Source organism: Pantherophis guttatus, chromosome 2 (assembly GCF_059756535.1).
Source record: "Pantherophis guttatus breed Tessera chromosome 2, ASM5975653v1, whole genome shotgun sequence".
Taxonomy (NCBI): Eukaryota; Metazoa; Chordata; class Lepidosauria; order Squamata; family Colubridae; genus Pantherophis; species Pantherophis guttatus.
Window position 1 is genome coordinate 98,861,078 of NC_142064.1, and position 17,401 is coordinate 98,878,478.

The 17,401-nt window shown below is 35.7% G+C and overlaps 1 protein-coding gene across 4 annotated transcripts in view; it reads left to right on the top strand.

The window, feature by feature from the left end:
* The window catches only part of WRN (WRN RecQ like helicase), a 73,401-nt gene that overhangs the window by 21,169 nt on the left and 34,831 nt on the right, over positions 1-17,401 (top strand). For all 4 annotated transcript variants that reach the window (XM_034410843.2, XM_087888296.1, XM_034410841.2 and 1 more), the window contains 11 exons: positions 1,799-2,165; positions 2,623-2,697; positions 3,828-3,954; positions 4,883-4,958; positions 6,010-6,077; positions 8,004-8,112; positions 11,211-11,279; positions 11,496-11,578; positions 12,955-13,061; positions 13,783-13,970; positions 16,539-16,713. In XM_034410843.2, the coding sequence (XP_034266734.2) occupies positions 1,799-2,165; positions 2,623-2,697; positions 3,828-3,954; positions 4,883-4,958; positions 6,010-6,077; positions 8,004-8,112; positions 11,211-11,279; positions 11,496-11,578; positions 12,955-13,061; positions 13,783-13,970; positions 16,539-16,713 (1,444 nt within the window). The remainder of the gene's footprint in view (positions 1-1,798; positions 2,166-2,622; positions 2,698-3,827; positions 3,955-4,882; positions 4,959-6,009; positions 6,078-8,003; positions 8,113-11,210; positions 11,280-11,495; positions 11,579-12,954; positions 13,062-13,782; positions 13,971-16,538; positions 16,714-17,401) is intronic.

The window sequence follows — 17,401 nt, forward strand, 5'->3', positions numbered from 1 at the left end:
CATCCGGGGTTTCGGGGTGGGGTATCATCAGTATGCTGATGATACCCAACTTTTTATATCCACCCCGAATCAGCCCAGTGATGCCCTCGACGTGATGTCCCGGTGCCTGGAAGCGGTGTGGCTCTGGTTGGGGAGGAACAGGCTTCAGCTCAACCCTGCCAAGACAGAGTGGCTGTGGATACCGGCATCGCGGTTCCAGGAGAATATTCCATCGTTGGCTATAGGGGGTGAGGTGTTGCCCTCTGTAGAAAGAGCGTGCAATCTAGGCGTCCTCCTGGATTCACAGTTAACTCTGGACGACCATGTTATGACCGTGACCAGGGGGGCATTTGCTCAGATTCGTCTGGTGCGCCAGTTGCGCCCCTACCTGGACCGTGATGACCTGCGCACAGTCACTCATGCGCTCATCACCTCCTGGATCGACTACTGCAATGCTCTCTACATGGGGCTGCCCTTGAAGACCACCCGGAGGCTTCAGCTGGTGCAGAATGCGGCTGCATGGGGAGTGATGGGAGTGTCCCGACATTCTCATGTTACACCTCTCCTGCGGGACCTGCATTGGCTACCGGTTGCCCTCCGGATGAGATTCAAGGTGCTGGTAATTACCTATAAAGCCCTACATAGCTTAGGCCCAGGGTACCTGGCGGACCATCTGCAGCCAGCAACAGCTCCCCATCGCCCGGTGCGCTCTCACAGGGAGGGCCTCCTTGGGGTCCCGTCAGCCAGACAGTGTCGGCTGGCGACTCCCAGGGAGCGGGCCTTCTCTGTGGGCACGCCTACTCTGTGGAATCAACTCCCCCTGGGGTTCCGGATGGCCCCTGACCTTCGCTCTTTCCACCATGACCTCAAAACATGGTTATTTGGCCTGGTCGAATTGGACTGAAGGGGTTTTTTAAAGGAGATTTTATTGGTTTTTATATTTGAATACTGAATTTTATGTGTTTTTTCTATTGTTGTGAGCCGCCCTGAGTCCTTTGGGAGAGAGGGCGGCATACAAGTTTAATAAAATAAATAAGTAAAATAAATAAATATAAAGATTTTCACCAAATCTTCTGGGATAAAAAATTTAAATTATTGTTTTAAACTGGGTGAATGAACAAACAAATAATTGGTGTTCAGTTTAAGTAAGAATGAAGATGCATATTAAGACAACTCCTGCCCCAATTTCACATATACACTGGTGAGAACTGAACCATCTGAAACTACCCAAAAGCGGGATCTTGGGTTCAGTGGAAATAACAACTTGGATTATGGTAGCTGTGAAAAAGACAATTTTGCGTTAGGAATAATTAGGAAATGTGTTGAGATGAAAACTCCAATGTTATAATATTCTTATACAAATCTGTGTGTATGTCTATATCTAAAATACAGAGTTCAATTCTGGGTTGAAAAAGAACATAATCGAATTGGAAAAATAAAAGAGCAAAATAAATGTGATCAGAAAATGTGAAGAGCTTTGAGCCTCTGCTTAGAAAAGACAACCTAATGGATATGAATGTACAGTATAGTATCATGTATTGAATGGAGAAAGTGGACGGGAAAGTTTTTTTTCCTTTTAAAAGGATGGATGAACTAGAGGTCATCCAATGAAGTCAATTGGACAGTGGTTTAGAAAAGACAAAAAGAAGTTATTATAAATACATACCTTGTTCATCAAATTATCATTATTTGAGCTTTAATTCCATTAATTTTAATTTTTAACTTGTATTCTTTTGAGTGTTGTAAGCCATCTTGAGTATTTGTATAAGTAGAAAGTTGGGGTGTAGATAAAAAAACCTATTTCATATTTTTTCCATAGTGCAACAGAAATATTGGCTGATATTTCAAAAAATATTAAAGCTCTAAGGGACATTTTACTTATTAAATCTAATTGCCAAATGGAGCTGGAAGAGGCTGCCGATGGAGTATCTAAATTGACTTCCAAGATCATTTGTAAGTCAGATCGTAATATTGACGACAAAACAGCTGGTGTTCAAAACCCCCATATAAAAAATGAAGAAGAACTTGGTAAGAAAGATCATACAGTGGATGCTTCAGACACAATCTTTAAAAAATCTACAGAAAACGAATTCTCAATGTCACTAGACATAACTGAATATGAACTTCAAATGATGGAACGTCAGGCTGAGGAAGAAATGCGACTTGAAGCAGCTGGTATGCCTGAGGTAAATATAGGTTATTGCCTTTTGAGAAAAGATGTGATGTTTAATTGATCAGCCATCTGGTCTTTTTCCAGATTTTGGCTGTGATATAACAGCTAAGAAAATATTGTATGTTAGGATTGCCAAATGACATTGATATAAAGTCTAGAGAAAGTCAGTTTGTTCCAACAATGAAGAAACAAGTTGTTTCTCTTATCCTAAGAATGTTGTGGTAGATGGGCTTTGTAATCCTATGTTTTTTAAATTGCTCATCTGCAAAGCAGAAACTTTCTTGGCCCACAAATATTAATGTAGTTTTATACATTTTATACATTTTTATTATGCATAGAAATGTTAATAGTTTATATAGGTTAGAAGGTAAACTCAGATTACTTGTTAGTTTTTTTCCACTGAAAAGCTAAGGAACAGAGCATTGGAATTAAAACGAAAGAAAAAAAACAATTTGAACTGTTCTGTTTAGAATTTACAACCTATAGAAGATGATCATGGTGCCACCATGGAAAGTGATTATGAACTTGAAATGGGAATGCTTAAGGTAACTTCCTTCCTTCCTTCCTTCCTTCCTTCCTTCCTTCCTTCCTTCCTTCCTTCCTTCTTGCTATTTATTTATTTATTTATTTATTTATCAAATTTGTATAGTCAGCAAGCTCACAAAAATGACTCTGGGTGGCATACAACAATGAAATAAAAAAATGAATTTTATTTATTTTGTATTAAAGTTACATGGCATCTATCTCTTATAGGCACCTTACAACCAAGTAAACACAAGAAAATTAAAATAATAAATATTAATATTAACATAGATTAAAAATAATCAAAGTTGGAAAGGGAGGGAAAATGCTCACAGGATGGAGGTGGAGAATTATCTTAGTCCATTAACTACCTCTGGCATGACCTGCCCCCATCAGGCCAATTAGCAGAACCAGGTTTTCAAGCCCTTCCAGAAGGCCAAAAGTGTTCCAGAGGGTGGGAACCACAGCAGAAAAGGCTCTTGAATTCCTTGTCTGATGCAGTCTGCGGCATGCCCCATCTGCTAGCATGAGAGGGGTGGGCCAATCCCATTTCTCAGGTAACCTGGTCCCATGCCATATGTAAATATGTATAAACAATCATTATTAAAATATAAAAGTCATTATTAAAAAATATAAGCCATCAGCACAGGAGAGAATTGATATTAACAACAATGAAAGCATCCTAATCAGGTGTTAAGGGGTTTGTTTATTGAAGGGATGGAGCTGACCTCGCTTCGGAAGATAGAATGTTCCATAAGGCAGGGGCCACAGCAGAGAAGGCCCGAGAGGAAAAAAGCTGGGGAGCAGACTTGCATGTTAGAAATAAAAACTGGACTAGTTATAATAAGCTAACACTGTTCATGAGATTTAATAAAAATAGGTATTAATACTGTTTTTAATAAATGCCTGACATATGCCTTTCAATCAAGAGGGATTAATGTGTAGCTTTGCCGCTCACTCTTCCATGCTTTTAACAGTAATATGGAAAACCTATGGGAGCTATTAGATCTTCACAAATTATATTCATAAAGTAACCTTATCTTGAATGGCTAATGTAGTTAAGATCTCTTTGTATTAAAAATAAAAAGAACTTTTGTCTAGCCCTGATTCTTTTAGATTAGAAGATGCAAAGTATGTTAACTTATTTTCTCAGCTCCAATCTTTAGAAGACACAGAGAAGAGCAAGTTGAATTCTAACCAGGGGAGTTTAGAGAAGCAAAGTGACCATGTTGCCGAGGATGAAGGAGAAGAGGGCATTGAGGAGGAAGAGGAAAGTTGGGGTAAATATTAAATTGTGATCCAAATTTCCATATCAGCACATTAGAGTGTACTTTTATGTTCACATATATGGGTACAGATGAATAAGTATATCTTTAAAGATCCTCTCAAGTATGTCGCAAAGGTGCTTTTTTTCAAGAGACAACTGGACTTTCTGTTTTTTCTTTGAAGACCTTTCGCTTTTTTCGTTTTTTCCCGAACGCCATCACTCTGCTAAACAAATAATTCCCTCAACACTGTCAAACTATTTACTAAGTCTGCACTACTATTAAATTTCTCATCGTTCCTATCACCCATCTCCTCCCACTTATGACTGTATGACTGTAACCTTGTTGCTGGTATCCTTATGATTTATATTGACTGTTTCCTAATATGATTTGATTGCTTATTTGTACCCTATGACTATCATTAAGTGTCATACCTTATGATTCTTGACGAATGTATCTTTTCTTTTATGTACACTGAGAGCATATGCACCAAGACAAATTCCTTGTGTGTCCAATCACACTTGGCCAATAAAGAATTCTATTCTATTCTATTCTTCTCATCCAAGAAGCTTCTTCAGATCTGAGCTTGCTCATAATTTTTTAAGCAAGTTATGGGCTTGATGCATTCAAGTTAAACCAGTTTAAAATTTCATGTTCTCAGTGGGAAAATTAAGCATGTATGTTGACTTTCTGAGGAAAGAATTTAAAAATTTTAAATTTTATATTCTTGCATTATAAGTATCTAGTATTCTTAAATAATATCCCTGTGATAGGAAGCTACACTTTGCTAGTATTTTAGTACACATAACATTTAAAAAATTAGCAGTTAAGTTTTTAAAATTTAAATCTTAAAAAATCAATTACATGAATTGTTTTTTATAGCTATCTTTTTTTTTGTGTGTGTATTTTTTCTATCTCAATATTTTTGTTGTTTTCTCCAAAGATTCCAACTTACCTAAACCCAGCAGTAAACAAATTGCTTGTCTCAAGAAGTATTTTGGTCACTCAAGTTTTAAACTGTAAGTTGTATTGTTTTTTTTTTTAAAAAAATAGGCTAAAAGACTGTTCCAAAAAGAAGAAAACTGTGAATTTAAGATAATCTCTTTCATAAAGAAAAACTAGAAAATTGTATCTGCCTCCTTTCTTAGTTTATTCTCAGTTTATTTAAGATGCACTTCTCATTTTAAAGAGAAAATAATAAACATGTCTTTCTTCTAAATAAAATATATGGGGATTTTGCCTCAAAGATGTTGAGTCTTCAGCAGATGTATAAATTGCATGGCATAAAAGAAAATATATTCATATTTAGAATATATACAGTAGTCCTCACTTAATTGGAACTGCTAAGCAAAGCAGTCACTAAGTGGGAAATCACTTAGCACATGTCCCGACAGTGCTTTCCTGCTGGAAACAGACAAGAGTATTCAGTTTCACACTTTTGATCTTTGTTTGCTTCCTGACCACTTCCAGCCCTTTGGAATGCTCAAGTGCCTGCTTATTATCTTGTACCCATTGAAGCAATGTGATCACACTGCAGCTCGGGGCTGGGAGCCACAGGCGCTCTACAAAAGTACTGTTTTAAAACTTTTTTCCAATCTCTCCACTATGTGGAGATTTCAAAAGCTTTCACAGACTTCTTTTAGATTTCAAGAGAGTTCTGTAAGGTCTTTGTGTAACATGATGCTGGCCTGATTGCTTTGTTCTTGATGTGTAGAAGAGAAAACCACTTACTTTCTTGCAATCCTTTTCTCTCCAATCTCTCTGTTCTACAAGGGGAAAGAGAGAGAAAAAAACAGGTCAGGCATACAACAACACATACTGACTGCAATGGTGATTACATGACTGAGGTACAGTCAATGGTGTTATTTTTTTAACACCATTGTAACTGAACAGTCACTGAACGAAAGGCCAGTAAGTGAGGATTACCTGTATGTGGAAAAGAAAATCAACAATAGATCGCTAAAAGAAGCATCTCTATTTGCAATCTCCTGTTATGTGATTCAGCTTTTGTCAGGTGTTACAGCTGAAATAGAACATTTTTATTATAGTTTTTTTTTTCTTAATTTCAAGGGTCCAGTGGAAAGTGATCTCCTCAGTTTTGCAAGAAAGAAAAGATAATCTAGTTGTTATGGCAACTGGTGAGTTATATAGATTTCTCTTGGAATATTATTTAAATGTTTCTTAAAAACTTCATAAAACGTGATTTGCTGATAATGTTACCAGATGTAGTTGTATCAGGTGTTTTTCCCCATAGAAAAGGAACTGCAGGAATATTTTCATTGTGTATGCTGCTAGGTACAATAAAATGGTTTGGAACATAAGCATAAGATAAAGTTCCTTTCATTGCCAGAAAAAAATCAATCTTTATTATGGTCAAAGACAAGCAAATAAAAGCATTAAATCAATAATAATAGTAAAAAATAAAAATAAAAGACAGTCAAAGTAATAAATTGTGATTGGTGGTAGATTAATATTGAAGAAATATTGGCTGATCTTCACCGCTCTCCCTTTATACACACTAAAAGATTTTATTCTGTTTGGGGTTTTATATTGGCTGTTTTTAGGATTTCTTATTGTTACATGTTTTTATTCTGTGCGCCGCCCTGCGTCCTACAGGAGAAGGGCGGCATATAAATTTAATAAAATAAATAAATAATAAATAAAAGTACTCAGTTAGCCTTTCTAAAAACAAGAAATTGCAATAAGAAATAAACATTGTACAAACTTTAATAGGAAGAAATGTACTTTTGGGGCATGAGAGGATCTTGCCAAGGTACAAAGTTCTGTGAACTTCTTTCTTCTCCCAGTTCTTTCTTTACTCTGGATAGAACATCTTTAACTGCCCTAGACACTCTACTTTGTTAGAGAATTTGTGGGTATTTGAAGTGTTATCACGTAAATGTTCCAGGCTTCTGACTGCAGACAAAGCATGGAACAGCCAAGATAAGTTCTAGGTAGTTTGGCAAGTGATACTGTTGTGATATTGGAAGATTTGGGTTTTTGTCTCAAGTGAGATCTTAAGGGCTAGAGGGCCAACATGGCAGGATGGAGATTTCTTATGCCTGCTATATCTGCCTAACCAAGGAGTTAGTGTAGTGTAGGACTCAGGGCGGCTCACAACAATAATCGACCAAGCGACTGTTAAAACCAACAAATATACATAAAAAATCAAAAAAATATTTTAAAAAATTAAAAAATACTACCCCATATATCCTAAGAATTCTTTATTTACCTGGGAATATTTGGGAATATTTGGATTAGTATTATTCAACTTTTGTACTAAGAACAGGTTGTACCATTCAAGGCATTCTTATTGTTATTGTTTCTCACTGTTAAATTCCCTTCAGAAGGGAGGATAATTGTTTATGTTGTATACATGCATGACTGCATGTTGGCTTGAATAACACATGCTGTCTTTCCAAATTACATTACTCATTTTCATGGGTTGATTATTAAGTTGGATACCAATCTTGACCTTGTTTGGTTTTCTTTTCTGCAAAGTTTAAATCTGAAAGGCAACTTGCATTTTTTCAGCATTTGCAAAGGGTTTTAGTACAGGTAGTCCTTGACTTACAACCATAATTGAGCCCAAAATTTATGTTACTAAGTGAGAAATTTGTTAAGTGAGTTTTGTCCCATTTTATTATTTTTCTTGCTGCAGTTGTTAAGTGAATCACTGCAGTTGTTAAGTTAGTAATACAGTTGTTAAGTGAATTTCACTTCCCCATTAACTTTGCTTGTCAGAAAGTCGCAAAAGCTGATCACATGACCCTGGGACACTGCAACTATCATAAGTATGATCCGGTTGCCACCACCCAAATTTTGATCACATGACCATGGGAACGTTGCAAAGATCATAAGTGGGAAAAATAGTCATAAGTCACATTTTTCAGTGCTGTTGTAACTTCAAGTGGTCACTAAACAAACTGTTGTAAGTCGAGGACTACCTGTAGTCCAGTAACTCAAATCTCTCACGCACACATTTATAGCAACTTTGGAAGCTGTGTATAGGAAAAACTGATATGTTCTTTGGTTTTATGTTTAAAATGTATTCTTCTTTTAAGGATATGGAAAGAGCCTATGCTTTCAGTTTCCACCTGTGTGCACTGGAGGTACCGGTATAGTAATTTCCCCTCTTATTTCTTTGATGGAGGACCAAGTACTACAACTCAAGTAAGTATAGTAATACTTTCTAAAGTAGATAAGTGGGATTCAAATATAAATGAAATGCTCCATGTTTGCTCTATTTAGTTAAAGCCATTCCAATCCCTGAATATAAGCATTTGGAAGTACGTCTGGCCCAGAATGCAGCAACTCAAGTAGTTATGGATGTATCTCATGTGGCAGTTCTACTTTGAGAGAAGCACTGGCTACTACTATTAGTTGACTTCCAGGTGCATTTTAAAGTCCAGGTTGTCAATTTTAAATTCATCATGGACAAAGATATATGTGGGACTGCCTTCTTCTGATAAGATATAAGGTAGGCTTTCTTTGTGCCTCCTTGATTAGAGATTATTACTACCTCAGTCTTCTGGAATATTATCCTTTTCCAGATAGTTAAATGGCCCTGTTTCCTGTTTTCAAATAGTTACTTATTATGTCTGTTCCAATGAATTAGGTTTTTGTATTTTGATTGTTGATTCCTGATTTCATAATATATGATTTTAAATTTAAAATTCGATTCTTTATCTGCTTGTTTTGATCTTGAGTTATAGACCAAGGGAATTATATGCTATTCAGACTTGGCCCACAAGGTCTGCAAATAATATGATTCTTTGCCAAGCTACAAAAGGGAAATTTATGTAGAATCAAATATATTGATGTTGCTTTGGACAGATTATGAATTATTTTAAGTAATTGCTTAATGCATAGAATTAGGTTTGGTAATTAGAACACGTTTCATTATCTGTGGGCAGTAATAGTTTTATGCGCTTTTCTGGATCAAGAGGCCCTTTTTTTATCACTCAAGCCCTGCTTTTCTCCTGTATTGACTATTGCAATGTACTCTACATGGGGCTACCCTTGAAGAGTATCTGGGAATTGCAGCTGATGCAGAATGTGGTGGTATGAGCAGTTTTGGATGCCCCAAGTGGTGTGCTTGTGTCTGCCTATGCCACCCTCAAGTCTTGCTATGCTCTGTCTGTGCCTCCACAGCAACTTGCAATCCATAGCCTGCCTGCAAAGCACCTGAGACATGCAACTTCCTCACTGATTTTGGTTGCAAGGAGGGGCTCACTTAAGGACATAGAGACCTTTCTTAACAACAGCAGTTGGGAGTGCAGGGACTGCTGTTGCTAAGCAGTGGGATCATGCTTTATGACCATATTGTTTAGCAACAGAAATTTGGGTCCAATTGTCATTGTAATTTGAGGACTTCCTGTAGTAACATTTTTATGAAAAGAAAAACATTATTGCAGAATAAACGTGACCATCATTTTGAATTAAGCAATGCTCTCAATGAAGCATTTTTATTTTTCCTTTATTTTGTAACATATGTATATATATGCCAGGAGGAGGGGACTTTTCAGAGCCATTTAGGCACATTTGGAATTTTTGGTGTACTGTGAACTTGGTTTTCTTCTGCAGACATGTCATTACCAGGCTAGGTAACATCACCAATACTATACACATTTTAGATCAAGTAAGTACTAGAAGCAGCAGCATACAGACTATTGACTCTTGGTGTTGGAGAGAATATGTTGGAGAGCACAAACAAACAAACGATCATAGTTCTCACTTGAGGCACAAATGACCAGGCTCAAAGTACTGTACGCAAAAACCCTAGTCTCTCAAAGCATATTATGCAAAAACCCTAATCTCTTATGAAGCCCAAAATGCTGGAAAAGAATAGAAGGAAAGTGAAAAGGAGGATGGCTAGCAGTAGAGTAGATAGACTCAATTATAGTAGCAATTGGTACAAAACAATACTCACATAACATGAAGCTGGTAATATATTTAGTATTATCAACAGCCCCTAAACTCACTTCATGCCTTAGCTCTGATGATGTTATCTAGACTGATAATGAAATATCTGCAATAAGAAAACCAAGTTTAGAAAACACAAAGAACCCAACATTTTAACTCTGACACACACACACATTCTTCCTTATTACAAAATGTGAAATGTTGAGATTTTGTTTAGGTGCTCACATAATAGCCTATATAACAGAAGCCAAATTGGTCAATTTGCTTCATGTCAGTCCTTCTTATTCCTAAGGATGGTTTTATCTTAGCTTGTTTTCTGCGAGTATATTTCAGACAAAGTATTGAGCCAAATGATTATTTAAGTATTTAATCATTTCTTGCTTTGATGCTCAGATTGCTATTTTGTCTTAAGCAGGAAGTTGACCAAAGAATATAAAGAAACCTTGAAAGTACTATTGCATATTTCTGCCTCTTCTAATAATTAAAAACGCACTGGAATATATTAGTTTACATGGTACTTTGTACATACTGGTTTCTTTAAAAACATAAGATTATATTGTGGGAAATAGTATTTGGTTACAGTAAATTATAAACTACACATAGGTTTTTCTCTGTTATACGTCCTTTCTTTTTTTTGGGAAATCAAAATTTTCAAATTTTTGGCTAGGTTGCCAAAAGAAAAGAAAAAAAAAATCACAAAGCAGTTTTGGTGGTAGATTTGAAGCAAGGGTAATTTAGGAAGTAGCTTTTCATTTCTAAAAACACACTTTTATTATATATAAAAAAACTTTTTTAAAAAAAATTGATTTATATGCCGTCCTTCTCCGGAGACTCAGGGCGGCTTACAATGCGCTAAGCAATAGCCTTCATTCTTTTATACAAAGTCAGCTTATTGCCCCCACAACTGGGTCCTCAATTTACCTACCTTAGAAAGGATGGAAGGCTGAGTCAACCTTGAGCCTTGGCGAGATTCGAACCTGCAGTAATTGCAGGCAGCTGTTCTTAATAACAGGGTGCTTTAGACCACTGTACTACCAAAGCTATAACTTATGTGTTATATATTCTTTGTAATTTGGATGTGCATGTCACTCATTCCACTTCCAAATTCTTCTTCTGGTGTAATTTTTGAAAGTTTCATAGAGAGTTTTAAACTTATTTTCTTCTACTCTGAAATATAACATTTCCAGAGCTGTGCAAGATGATTTCGAAGGCATGGACAGAGGAAAGAATTGTTGTACTTTACATGTAATACAAAATCTAGCTTTTATTTTTTTAGGAAAAGTTATACTTAAAACTGATGCAGTGTTCATGAATTAATCTTTATTTTGATTTTTTTTCCCCTGCAGAATGTCAGGAGTTCCAGCTTGCCTCCTTGGATCAGCACAGTCAAAAAATGTCAGAGAGGAAATCAAAGCGTAAGCTTTATTCCATCCCTGTATTTATAGTACTGAAAAAACACTTTTCTCAATAAATATTATTACGTTGTTGAAATGAATCACACTGAACTCAGTGAGACTTATTGGAGAGAATTCTGCCACAACTAAATCTTAAGCAACACTTCAACTGTATGTAATATGAATGTTAGTTTACTTTTGTCAGAAAGTAATTCTGTTTTCCTTTGCTTTACACAGGGGCCAGTATAGAGTTGTCTATTTAACTCCGGAATTCTGTTCAGGGAACCTCTTGTGGCTTCAGCAAATTGACAAAGCAATTGGTAAGTGCTGATAATTGATGTACAAAACCTTAAACGTTTTCTTTAAGAGCCACTGGAATTCTGCCTCAAATTCAAATGTGTGATTGGAAGTCCCTTCTGCAACCATTTTCAGTAAAGCAAAGTGATGGATTTCTCTGGGGGGACTGGAGGAGTCAAGGTAGATCACATCACTTTCTTAAGGTGCAATATTACCTTAAATAAAATCACTCCTTTGATTTAACATAGAACCTTGATAGTATGAAAACATTTAGACAAAGTTGTAATCTTTGGCATTGCTGTGAAGTTAAATAACTTGAAAGCCCATTTAATTATGTTTGGTGTTTGATATATTTCTTTTAATGAATGTCTTTATGTCTTTATATATTTATACCTCAACAAGGACTTGTGAGGATGCACAGTTCTGCTAGTCAGTGGTAAACTAGTTTATGGGTATCCAAAAATATCTATATAACCTTCTTTATACTACCTATTCTTTGTACATTAGTGCGTTGAATTCTGCAGAATGTATAAATTATGCAATTCGGCACAATTTATTTCAATGTGCACATTCTATAAATGTTTGGAAAATGAAGGAATTGATTCTCTTTTCTCTTAACCTATTTTTTTTTCTTTTTAGGTTGTGGCTTCTGAATTTGCATGAATTTCTAGCATATTTTCAGTTTTAATTAACTGTGCACACCATTACAAATCATTGGCTTTCTGCATGTGACAAAAACAAAACCAAAAATGTTTGCAGAGGCCAGCCACCTAAATGGCAATAGCAATAGCACTTAGACTTATATACTGCTTCATAGGGCTTTACAGCCCTCTCTAAGTGGTTTACAGATTTTCCCCAACAATCTGGGTCCTCATTTCCCAACTTCGGAAAGATGGAAGGCTGAGTCAACCTTGAGCTAGTGAGGATCAAACTGCTGGCAGCAACATTGCATTCTAACCACTACACCACCATGGCCACCATGTTACCTTCAGAATATCTTCTAATTACATGGAAGAATTTTGATGCTCAATGCCACTGGCATGGGTTTTATTTTTTTTACCATTTTCAGGCAGAAGCACAATAAAACTATAAAACAAAACTATAAAATGCTTATTTCTGCTTTCTCACAAACTTTACTCAGTTTTTCCAGATTACTGGCAGAACAAGTTCCCTTTTAGAACTAATTCAGAACTAATTGTGCATTGTGTACTTTTTAAAAATAGTTGTGATCAAAGATCTTTAAGATCTTTAAGATTATTATCTCTTTACCAGAGATAATGCTCTATTTATAGAAAAATAGATAAATTGCTTCAGCCCCTATATGTTCTACAGACAACTCTGTGCTCTAAATTCTGAAAATGAAAACAAACTATAGAGGATTATGTTTATTTCTCTTTAGGTATCACATTAATTGCGGTTGATGAAGCTCACTGTATTTCTGAGTGGGGACATGACTTCAGAAATTCTTTCAGGTCTTTGGGGTTGTTAAAGAAAACCCTTCCAAAGGTAAAAAAGTTTATTTATATTGATTTTTTCTGCACTTTAAATGTTTAAGTGTGCATGTGTGTGTGTGTGTGTGTGCGCACACGCAATGAACATTGGAATTTCTTTGTTGGTTTTCACTTTCAGCAACTAATCCCATATGGTTTAAAGGATGGGTAGTTCATCATCCTACTTTCGCCTTAGCTAGATATTTTGTAGATGTCTTAGATTTACTTGGCTAAATATTCTGCAGATACCTTACATATCACTTTCCATATTGACTAGCCTTTGTTTTGATAAATGTTTGTAAACTGTCTAAACTACCTCTAGATGAGATGGGCGGCACATAAATCTAATAAACAAACAAGCAAGCAAGCAAACAACCTTCTGCACTAGATAACAGTGAACTGTCTTAATTTAAACTATATGGGAATCTGTGATTGAATCTGTAAACCCAAGAAAAGACCATCGCTACACATGGTGATTAAGGCTAAAAGTAATATCACTGTGTGCTTGGCTTCAGTTTGATTTGCAAGAATTAGTCTGCTATGTGAATATACTCCATGTGTTAGAGGGACTTTAGTTGTTTCTGGTCAAGGTTTCCAGGATATGTGCATGCATACTAAATACTGTACTCAATTCAAAGGCTTCCGGTAACTTCCATTTCTTAATTTTGTATTGTCATTTAAAATAATTAGTAAATTCAGCTTTTTATTCTGTCACAGTTTTCTTTTTTTCTTTTTAGGTTCCTATTATTGCATTGACTGCAACAGCAAGCTCTTCAATTAGGGAGGATATAATAGAATGTTTGAATTTAAGAAATCCTCACATTACTTGTACCAGTTTTGACCGACCTAATCTATACCTAGAAGTTAGGCGAAAATCGGGAAATATAATCCAGGATTTATTGCAGTTCCTCATTCAGAAAGACAAGTAAGTAATCTCTGAGATATATTGACAACTTGTTCTTAACTAGAAGATCATTTTCATGGAATAAATCTTTTAAACAGTTTTTAGAACCCTGTTTGGTTTATTTGAGAATTTGGGAGTTAATTATTAGCTTTTAGTATAATCTACCTCAGAAAATGTTCTTATGAGGACAAACTTGAAGGAAGAATGTAGTGTATATGCCAGACAGAAATGCAATAAATCAATAAACTAAAGCTTAATTGTGGAGGTTGGAATGGAGCTTGGACATTAAAGAAACAGCAGAAGATGGATTGGCAAACAGGGCTGCTATAAAGTCTGTTGTGTAAATACAATGTTACTGATCATTGCAATCCTTTTCTTTCTGCTTTTAAAACATAGTTACAGAGGCCAGATTGGGTAATAAAGCTGTATATTCACTTACTAAATTATGTTTGTGCTCCATATGAGCAAGAAATTATTTGTATATTTGTTGGGGAAGACTGCTTAACACAGTGTAAAGACATCTAGCACCGATATAATATCTGGTGAGCATTTTAGTTTTTTTTCTGCAAGGCATTATATGGTATCTATTCTTGTCAGGATGGAGTTTAAATTGGGAGAGAAAATACTGTTGAAGTAGAAGGGGTTTATATTAAATAATTTGAATCTGTCAACTTAAATGTCAAAGAGAGAAATCAGTGTAACATTATATCATGCCTCTATGTACAAGGTTTTACATAAACTACCCCTTACAGGGGCAGATTAATTTGTTTTTTGTATTTATTGTTAGTCCCATTTTTTCACTGTGGTTTTTTATTTTAGTAACACAGCTTGCAGATCCTTTACATTTTAGGTTATCGGGATAATGTCATTAATTGTGTCTTTGATTGGTGTTCCTTCCTCAGATTTTAAAATCACACTACTCTTCCAACCTAGCTTCCTTTAATGTATTTTCTGCATATAGGTTGAATAAGGAAATGGGAAAGTATGCAGTCTTGTTGTACTACTATGTCAATCTGAAGTCAGTGTTCTGTGTGTACTGTGGCTTCTTGACTTGTATATTTACCTTTTATGATTTTAATGCTTTTAATTAGAGTCACTTCAAAATGAGATGGGTAGCAAATAAATTTAATAAATAAAATAAATAAAAGCAAATATAAGTTAGGACAATGAGATATTCTGGAATTCCTATTTTTCTCAGCATTTTCCACAGCTTGATATGAGAGACATAATTGAAGGCAAAAAAGAATAAAAAGTAGTGAGCAAGATAAATAAATAAATGAATGAATGAATGAATGAATGAATGAATGAAATAATAAGGAAAAAACCTATTTTCCGCCACAAGCATAAATTCTTGACATTGCCAAAAAAGTGTCTGTCACACTTTCAGAAGCCTTCATTTTGTATTCTTTACCGGTTCTTTCAATTTTAGTCATATACAACTTTTGCTCTTCCTTTGTCCTATGTTTTCAAGTTTTATTCCTTTGTCATAAGCATTCCTTGATTCATGCATAAAATCTATATTTGAAACAGAGTTTTGGGCAGATCTTCACCAAGTAGCATTCTTATTCATTCTTGGGTTTCCAAATGACGTAAAATATTTTTGTACTTTGATATTGTTTTCATCCATGCATTCACATGTAGATTAATCATTGCTCTAGATTACATTCCTTAGTATTTTGGATAGTTTCCCCGAACTCTTTCCGTAGTCTTTCATTATCATAGTTAGTAGAGTTTAACTTGCACTTGTTACCAACCCTATATTGCTATTTTCAAAGAGCAAATAAGATGAGCACATAGCAAACTAATTCATATTTTCTGACCTTTAGCATCGCTTTCCTGCATATATTTATCAGTACTGCTTCATAAAATCAGACTACCTTCATCCAGGTTTATTACATCGTTCACCTTTCTTAGTTTCATAACATATCTATTTAAAGTTTTCATTTGTTCTTATTATAACATTATATTTGTTCTCTTTACATGTATTTCTCTTTGATTCCAAATTGTAATCTTTTATATAGCATGATCATCCACAGATGGATCTATATGTTTTGATTTCAAATGCCCATCAAGTCTTTGTCAATTGAAGCTTCCACATAATGTTTTTTTGTAAAATAAAGAGTACTTTAGTTCTAAAAATGCCTTGCAAATATTTCAGTCATATTATTAGTCAGTATTTTACCCGTGTGATACGGAGGGAGGCGAATGGCCTTGAGAGACAGAAGAAAGCTGCTGCCAAGGCAACGGATAGATAAAAGAAACCTGAGTCTGGAGCAGAAATGCAATGTATGCAAATGTCTCAGACAAGACCCTTTCTAGTTCACATGGAAATAAAGGGGGGAAAGACACATTCAAACTTGCAAGATTCTGTTGCTATAACTTTACAATAAAATTACTGTTAGGTTATATGAATTTGGTTTCCTAATTGGACCTATTGAAGGCCTGATATGTGTTTGAGAGAAAGGCAATTTTAAAGTAATGTAAATTGACATTGAGATTTATCATAGACTAATCAGTTTATTAGCTATTCTAATAATTACTGGAAAAACCTCACATACAAATGATTTCTACTTATTTTTCTAATCTTAGGTCTACATATGAATTTGAGGGCCCCACCATTGTTTACTGTCCATCAAGGAAGACTACTGAACAAGTAGCTGCAGAGCTAAGAAAATTAAATCTAGTTTGTGGTATATACCATGCTGGCATGGGAATCAAGGAAAGAAGAGCTGTCCACCATAAATTCATGAGAGATGAAATTCCGGTATGGAACAACTTCACTTGTTATCTAGTTTAGGCAAATGAAATATACAGAAGAAGGTTTCCATATTAAATATATAAAACAACATAAACATGAGGACCTTGGTGCTCTCTGAGCTTGAACCAAGGTCAGAGACCATCAAGGACCCCATAGTTCAACCCTGAGCTACAGATAATCGGTTCTATTGGTACCATATAAATGTATTGTTTTCCTTTTCAGAATCAGGACTCACTAGTTAATAAAGTTGATTATGAATGTCTTATTGAAGTTGATATATTAATTCTCTGCATATTTACCTGATAGTATGCCGATCAACATTTACCTGATAGTATGCCGATGCCTGGAGGCTGTGAGGGTCTGGATGGGAGTCAACAGGCTCAGACTTAACCCAGACAAGACCGAGTGGCTGTGGGTATTGCCTCCTAAAGACTATGTTGATTGTCCATCCTTGGTTCTGGGGGGAGGAGAAATTGTCCCCCTCAGAATGGGCGTACAATTTGGGTGGCCTCCTAGACTCACAGCTAAGATTAGAGCAAGATTTGACAGCTATGGCTAGGGGGACCTTTGCACAAGTTTGCCTGGTGCACCAATTGTGACTCTACTTGGATCAGGAGGCTCTCCTCACAGTCACTCATGCCCTTGTCACCTCACGGTTAGATTATTGCAATGCACTCTACATGGGGCTACCCTT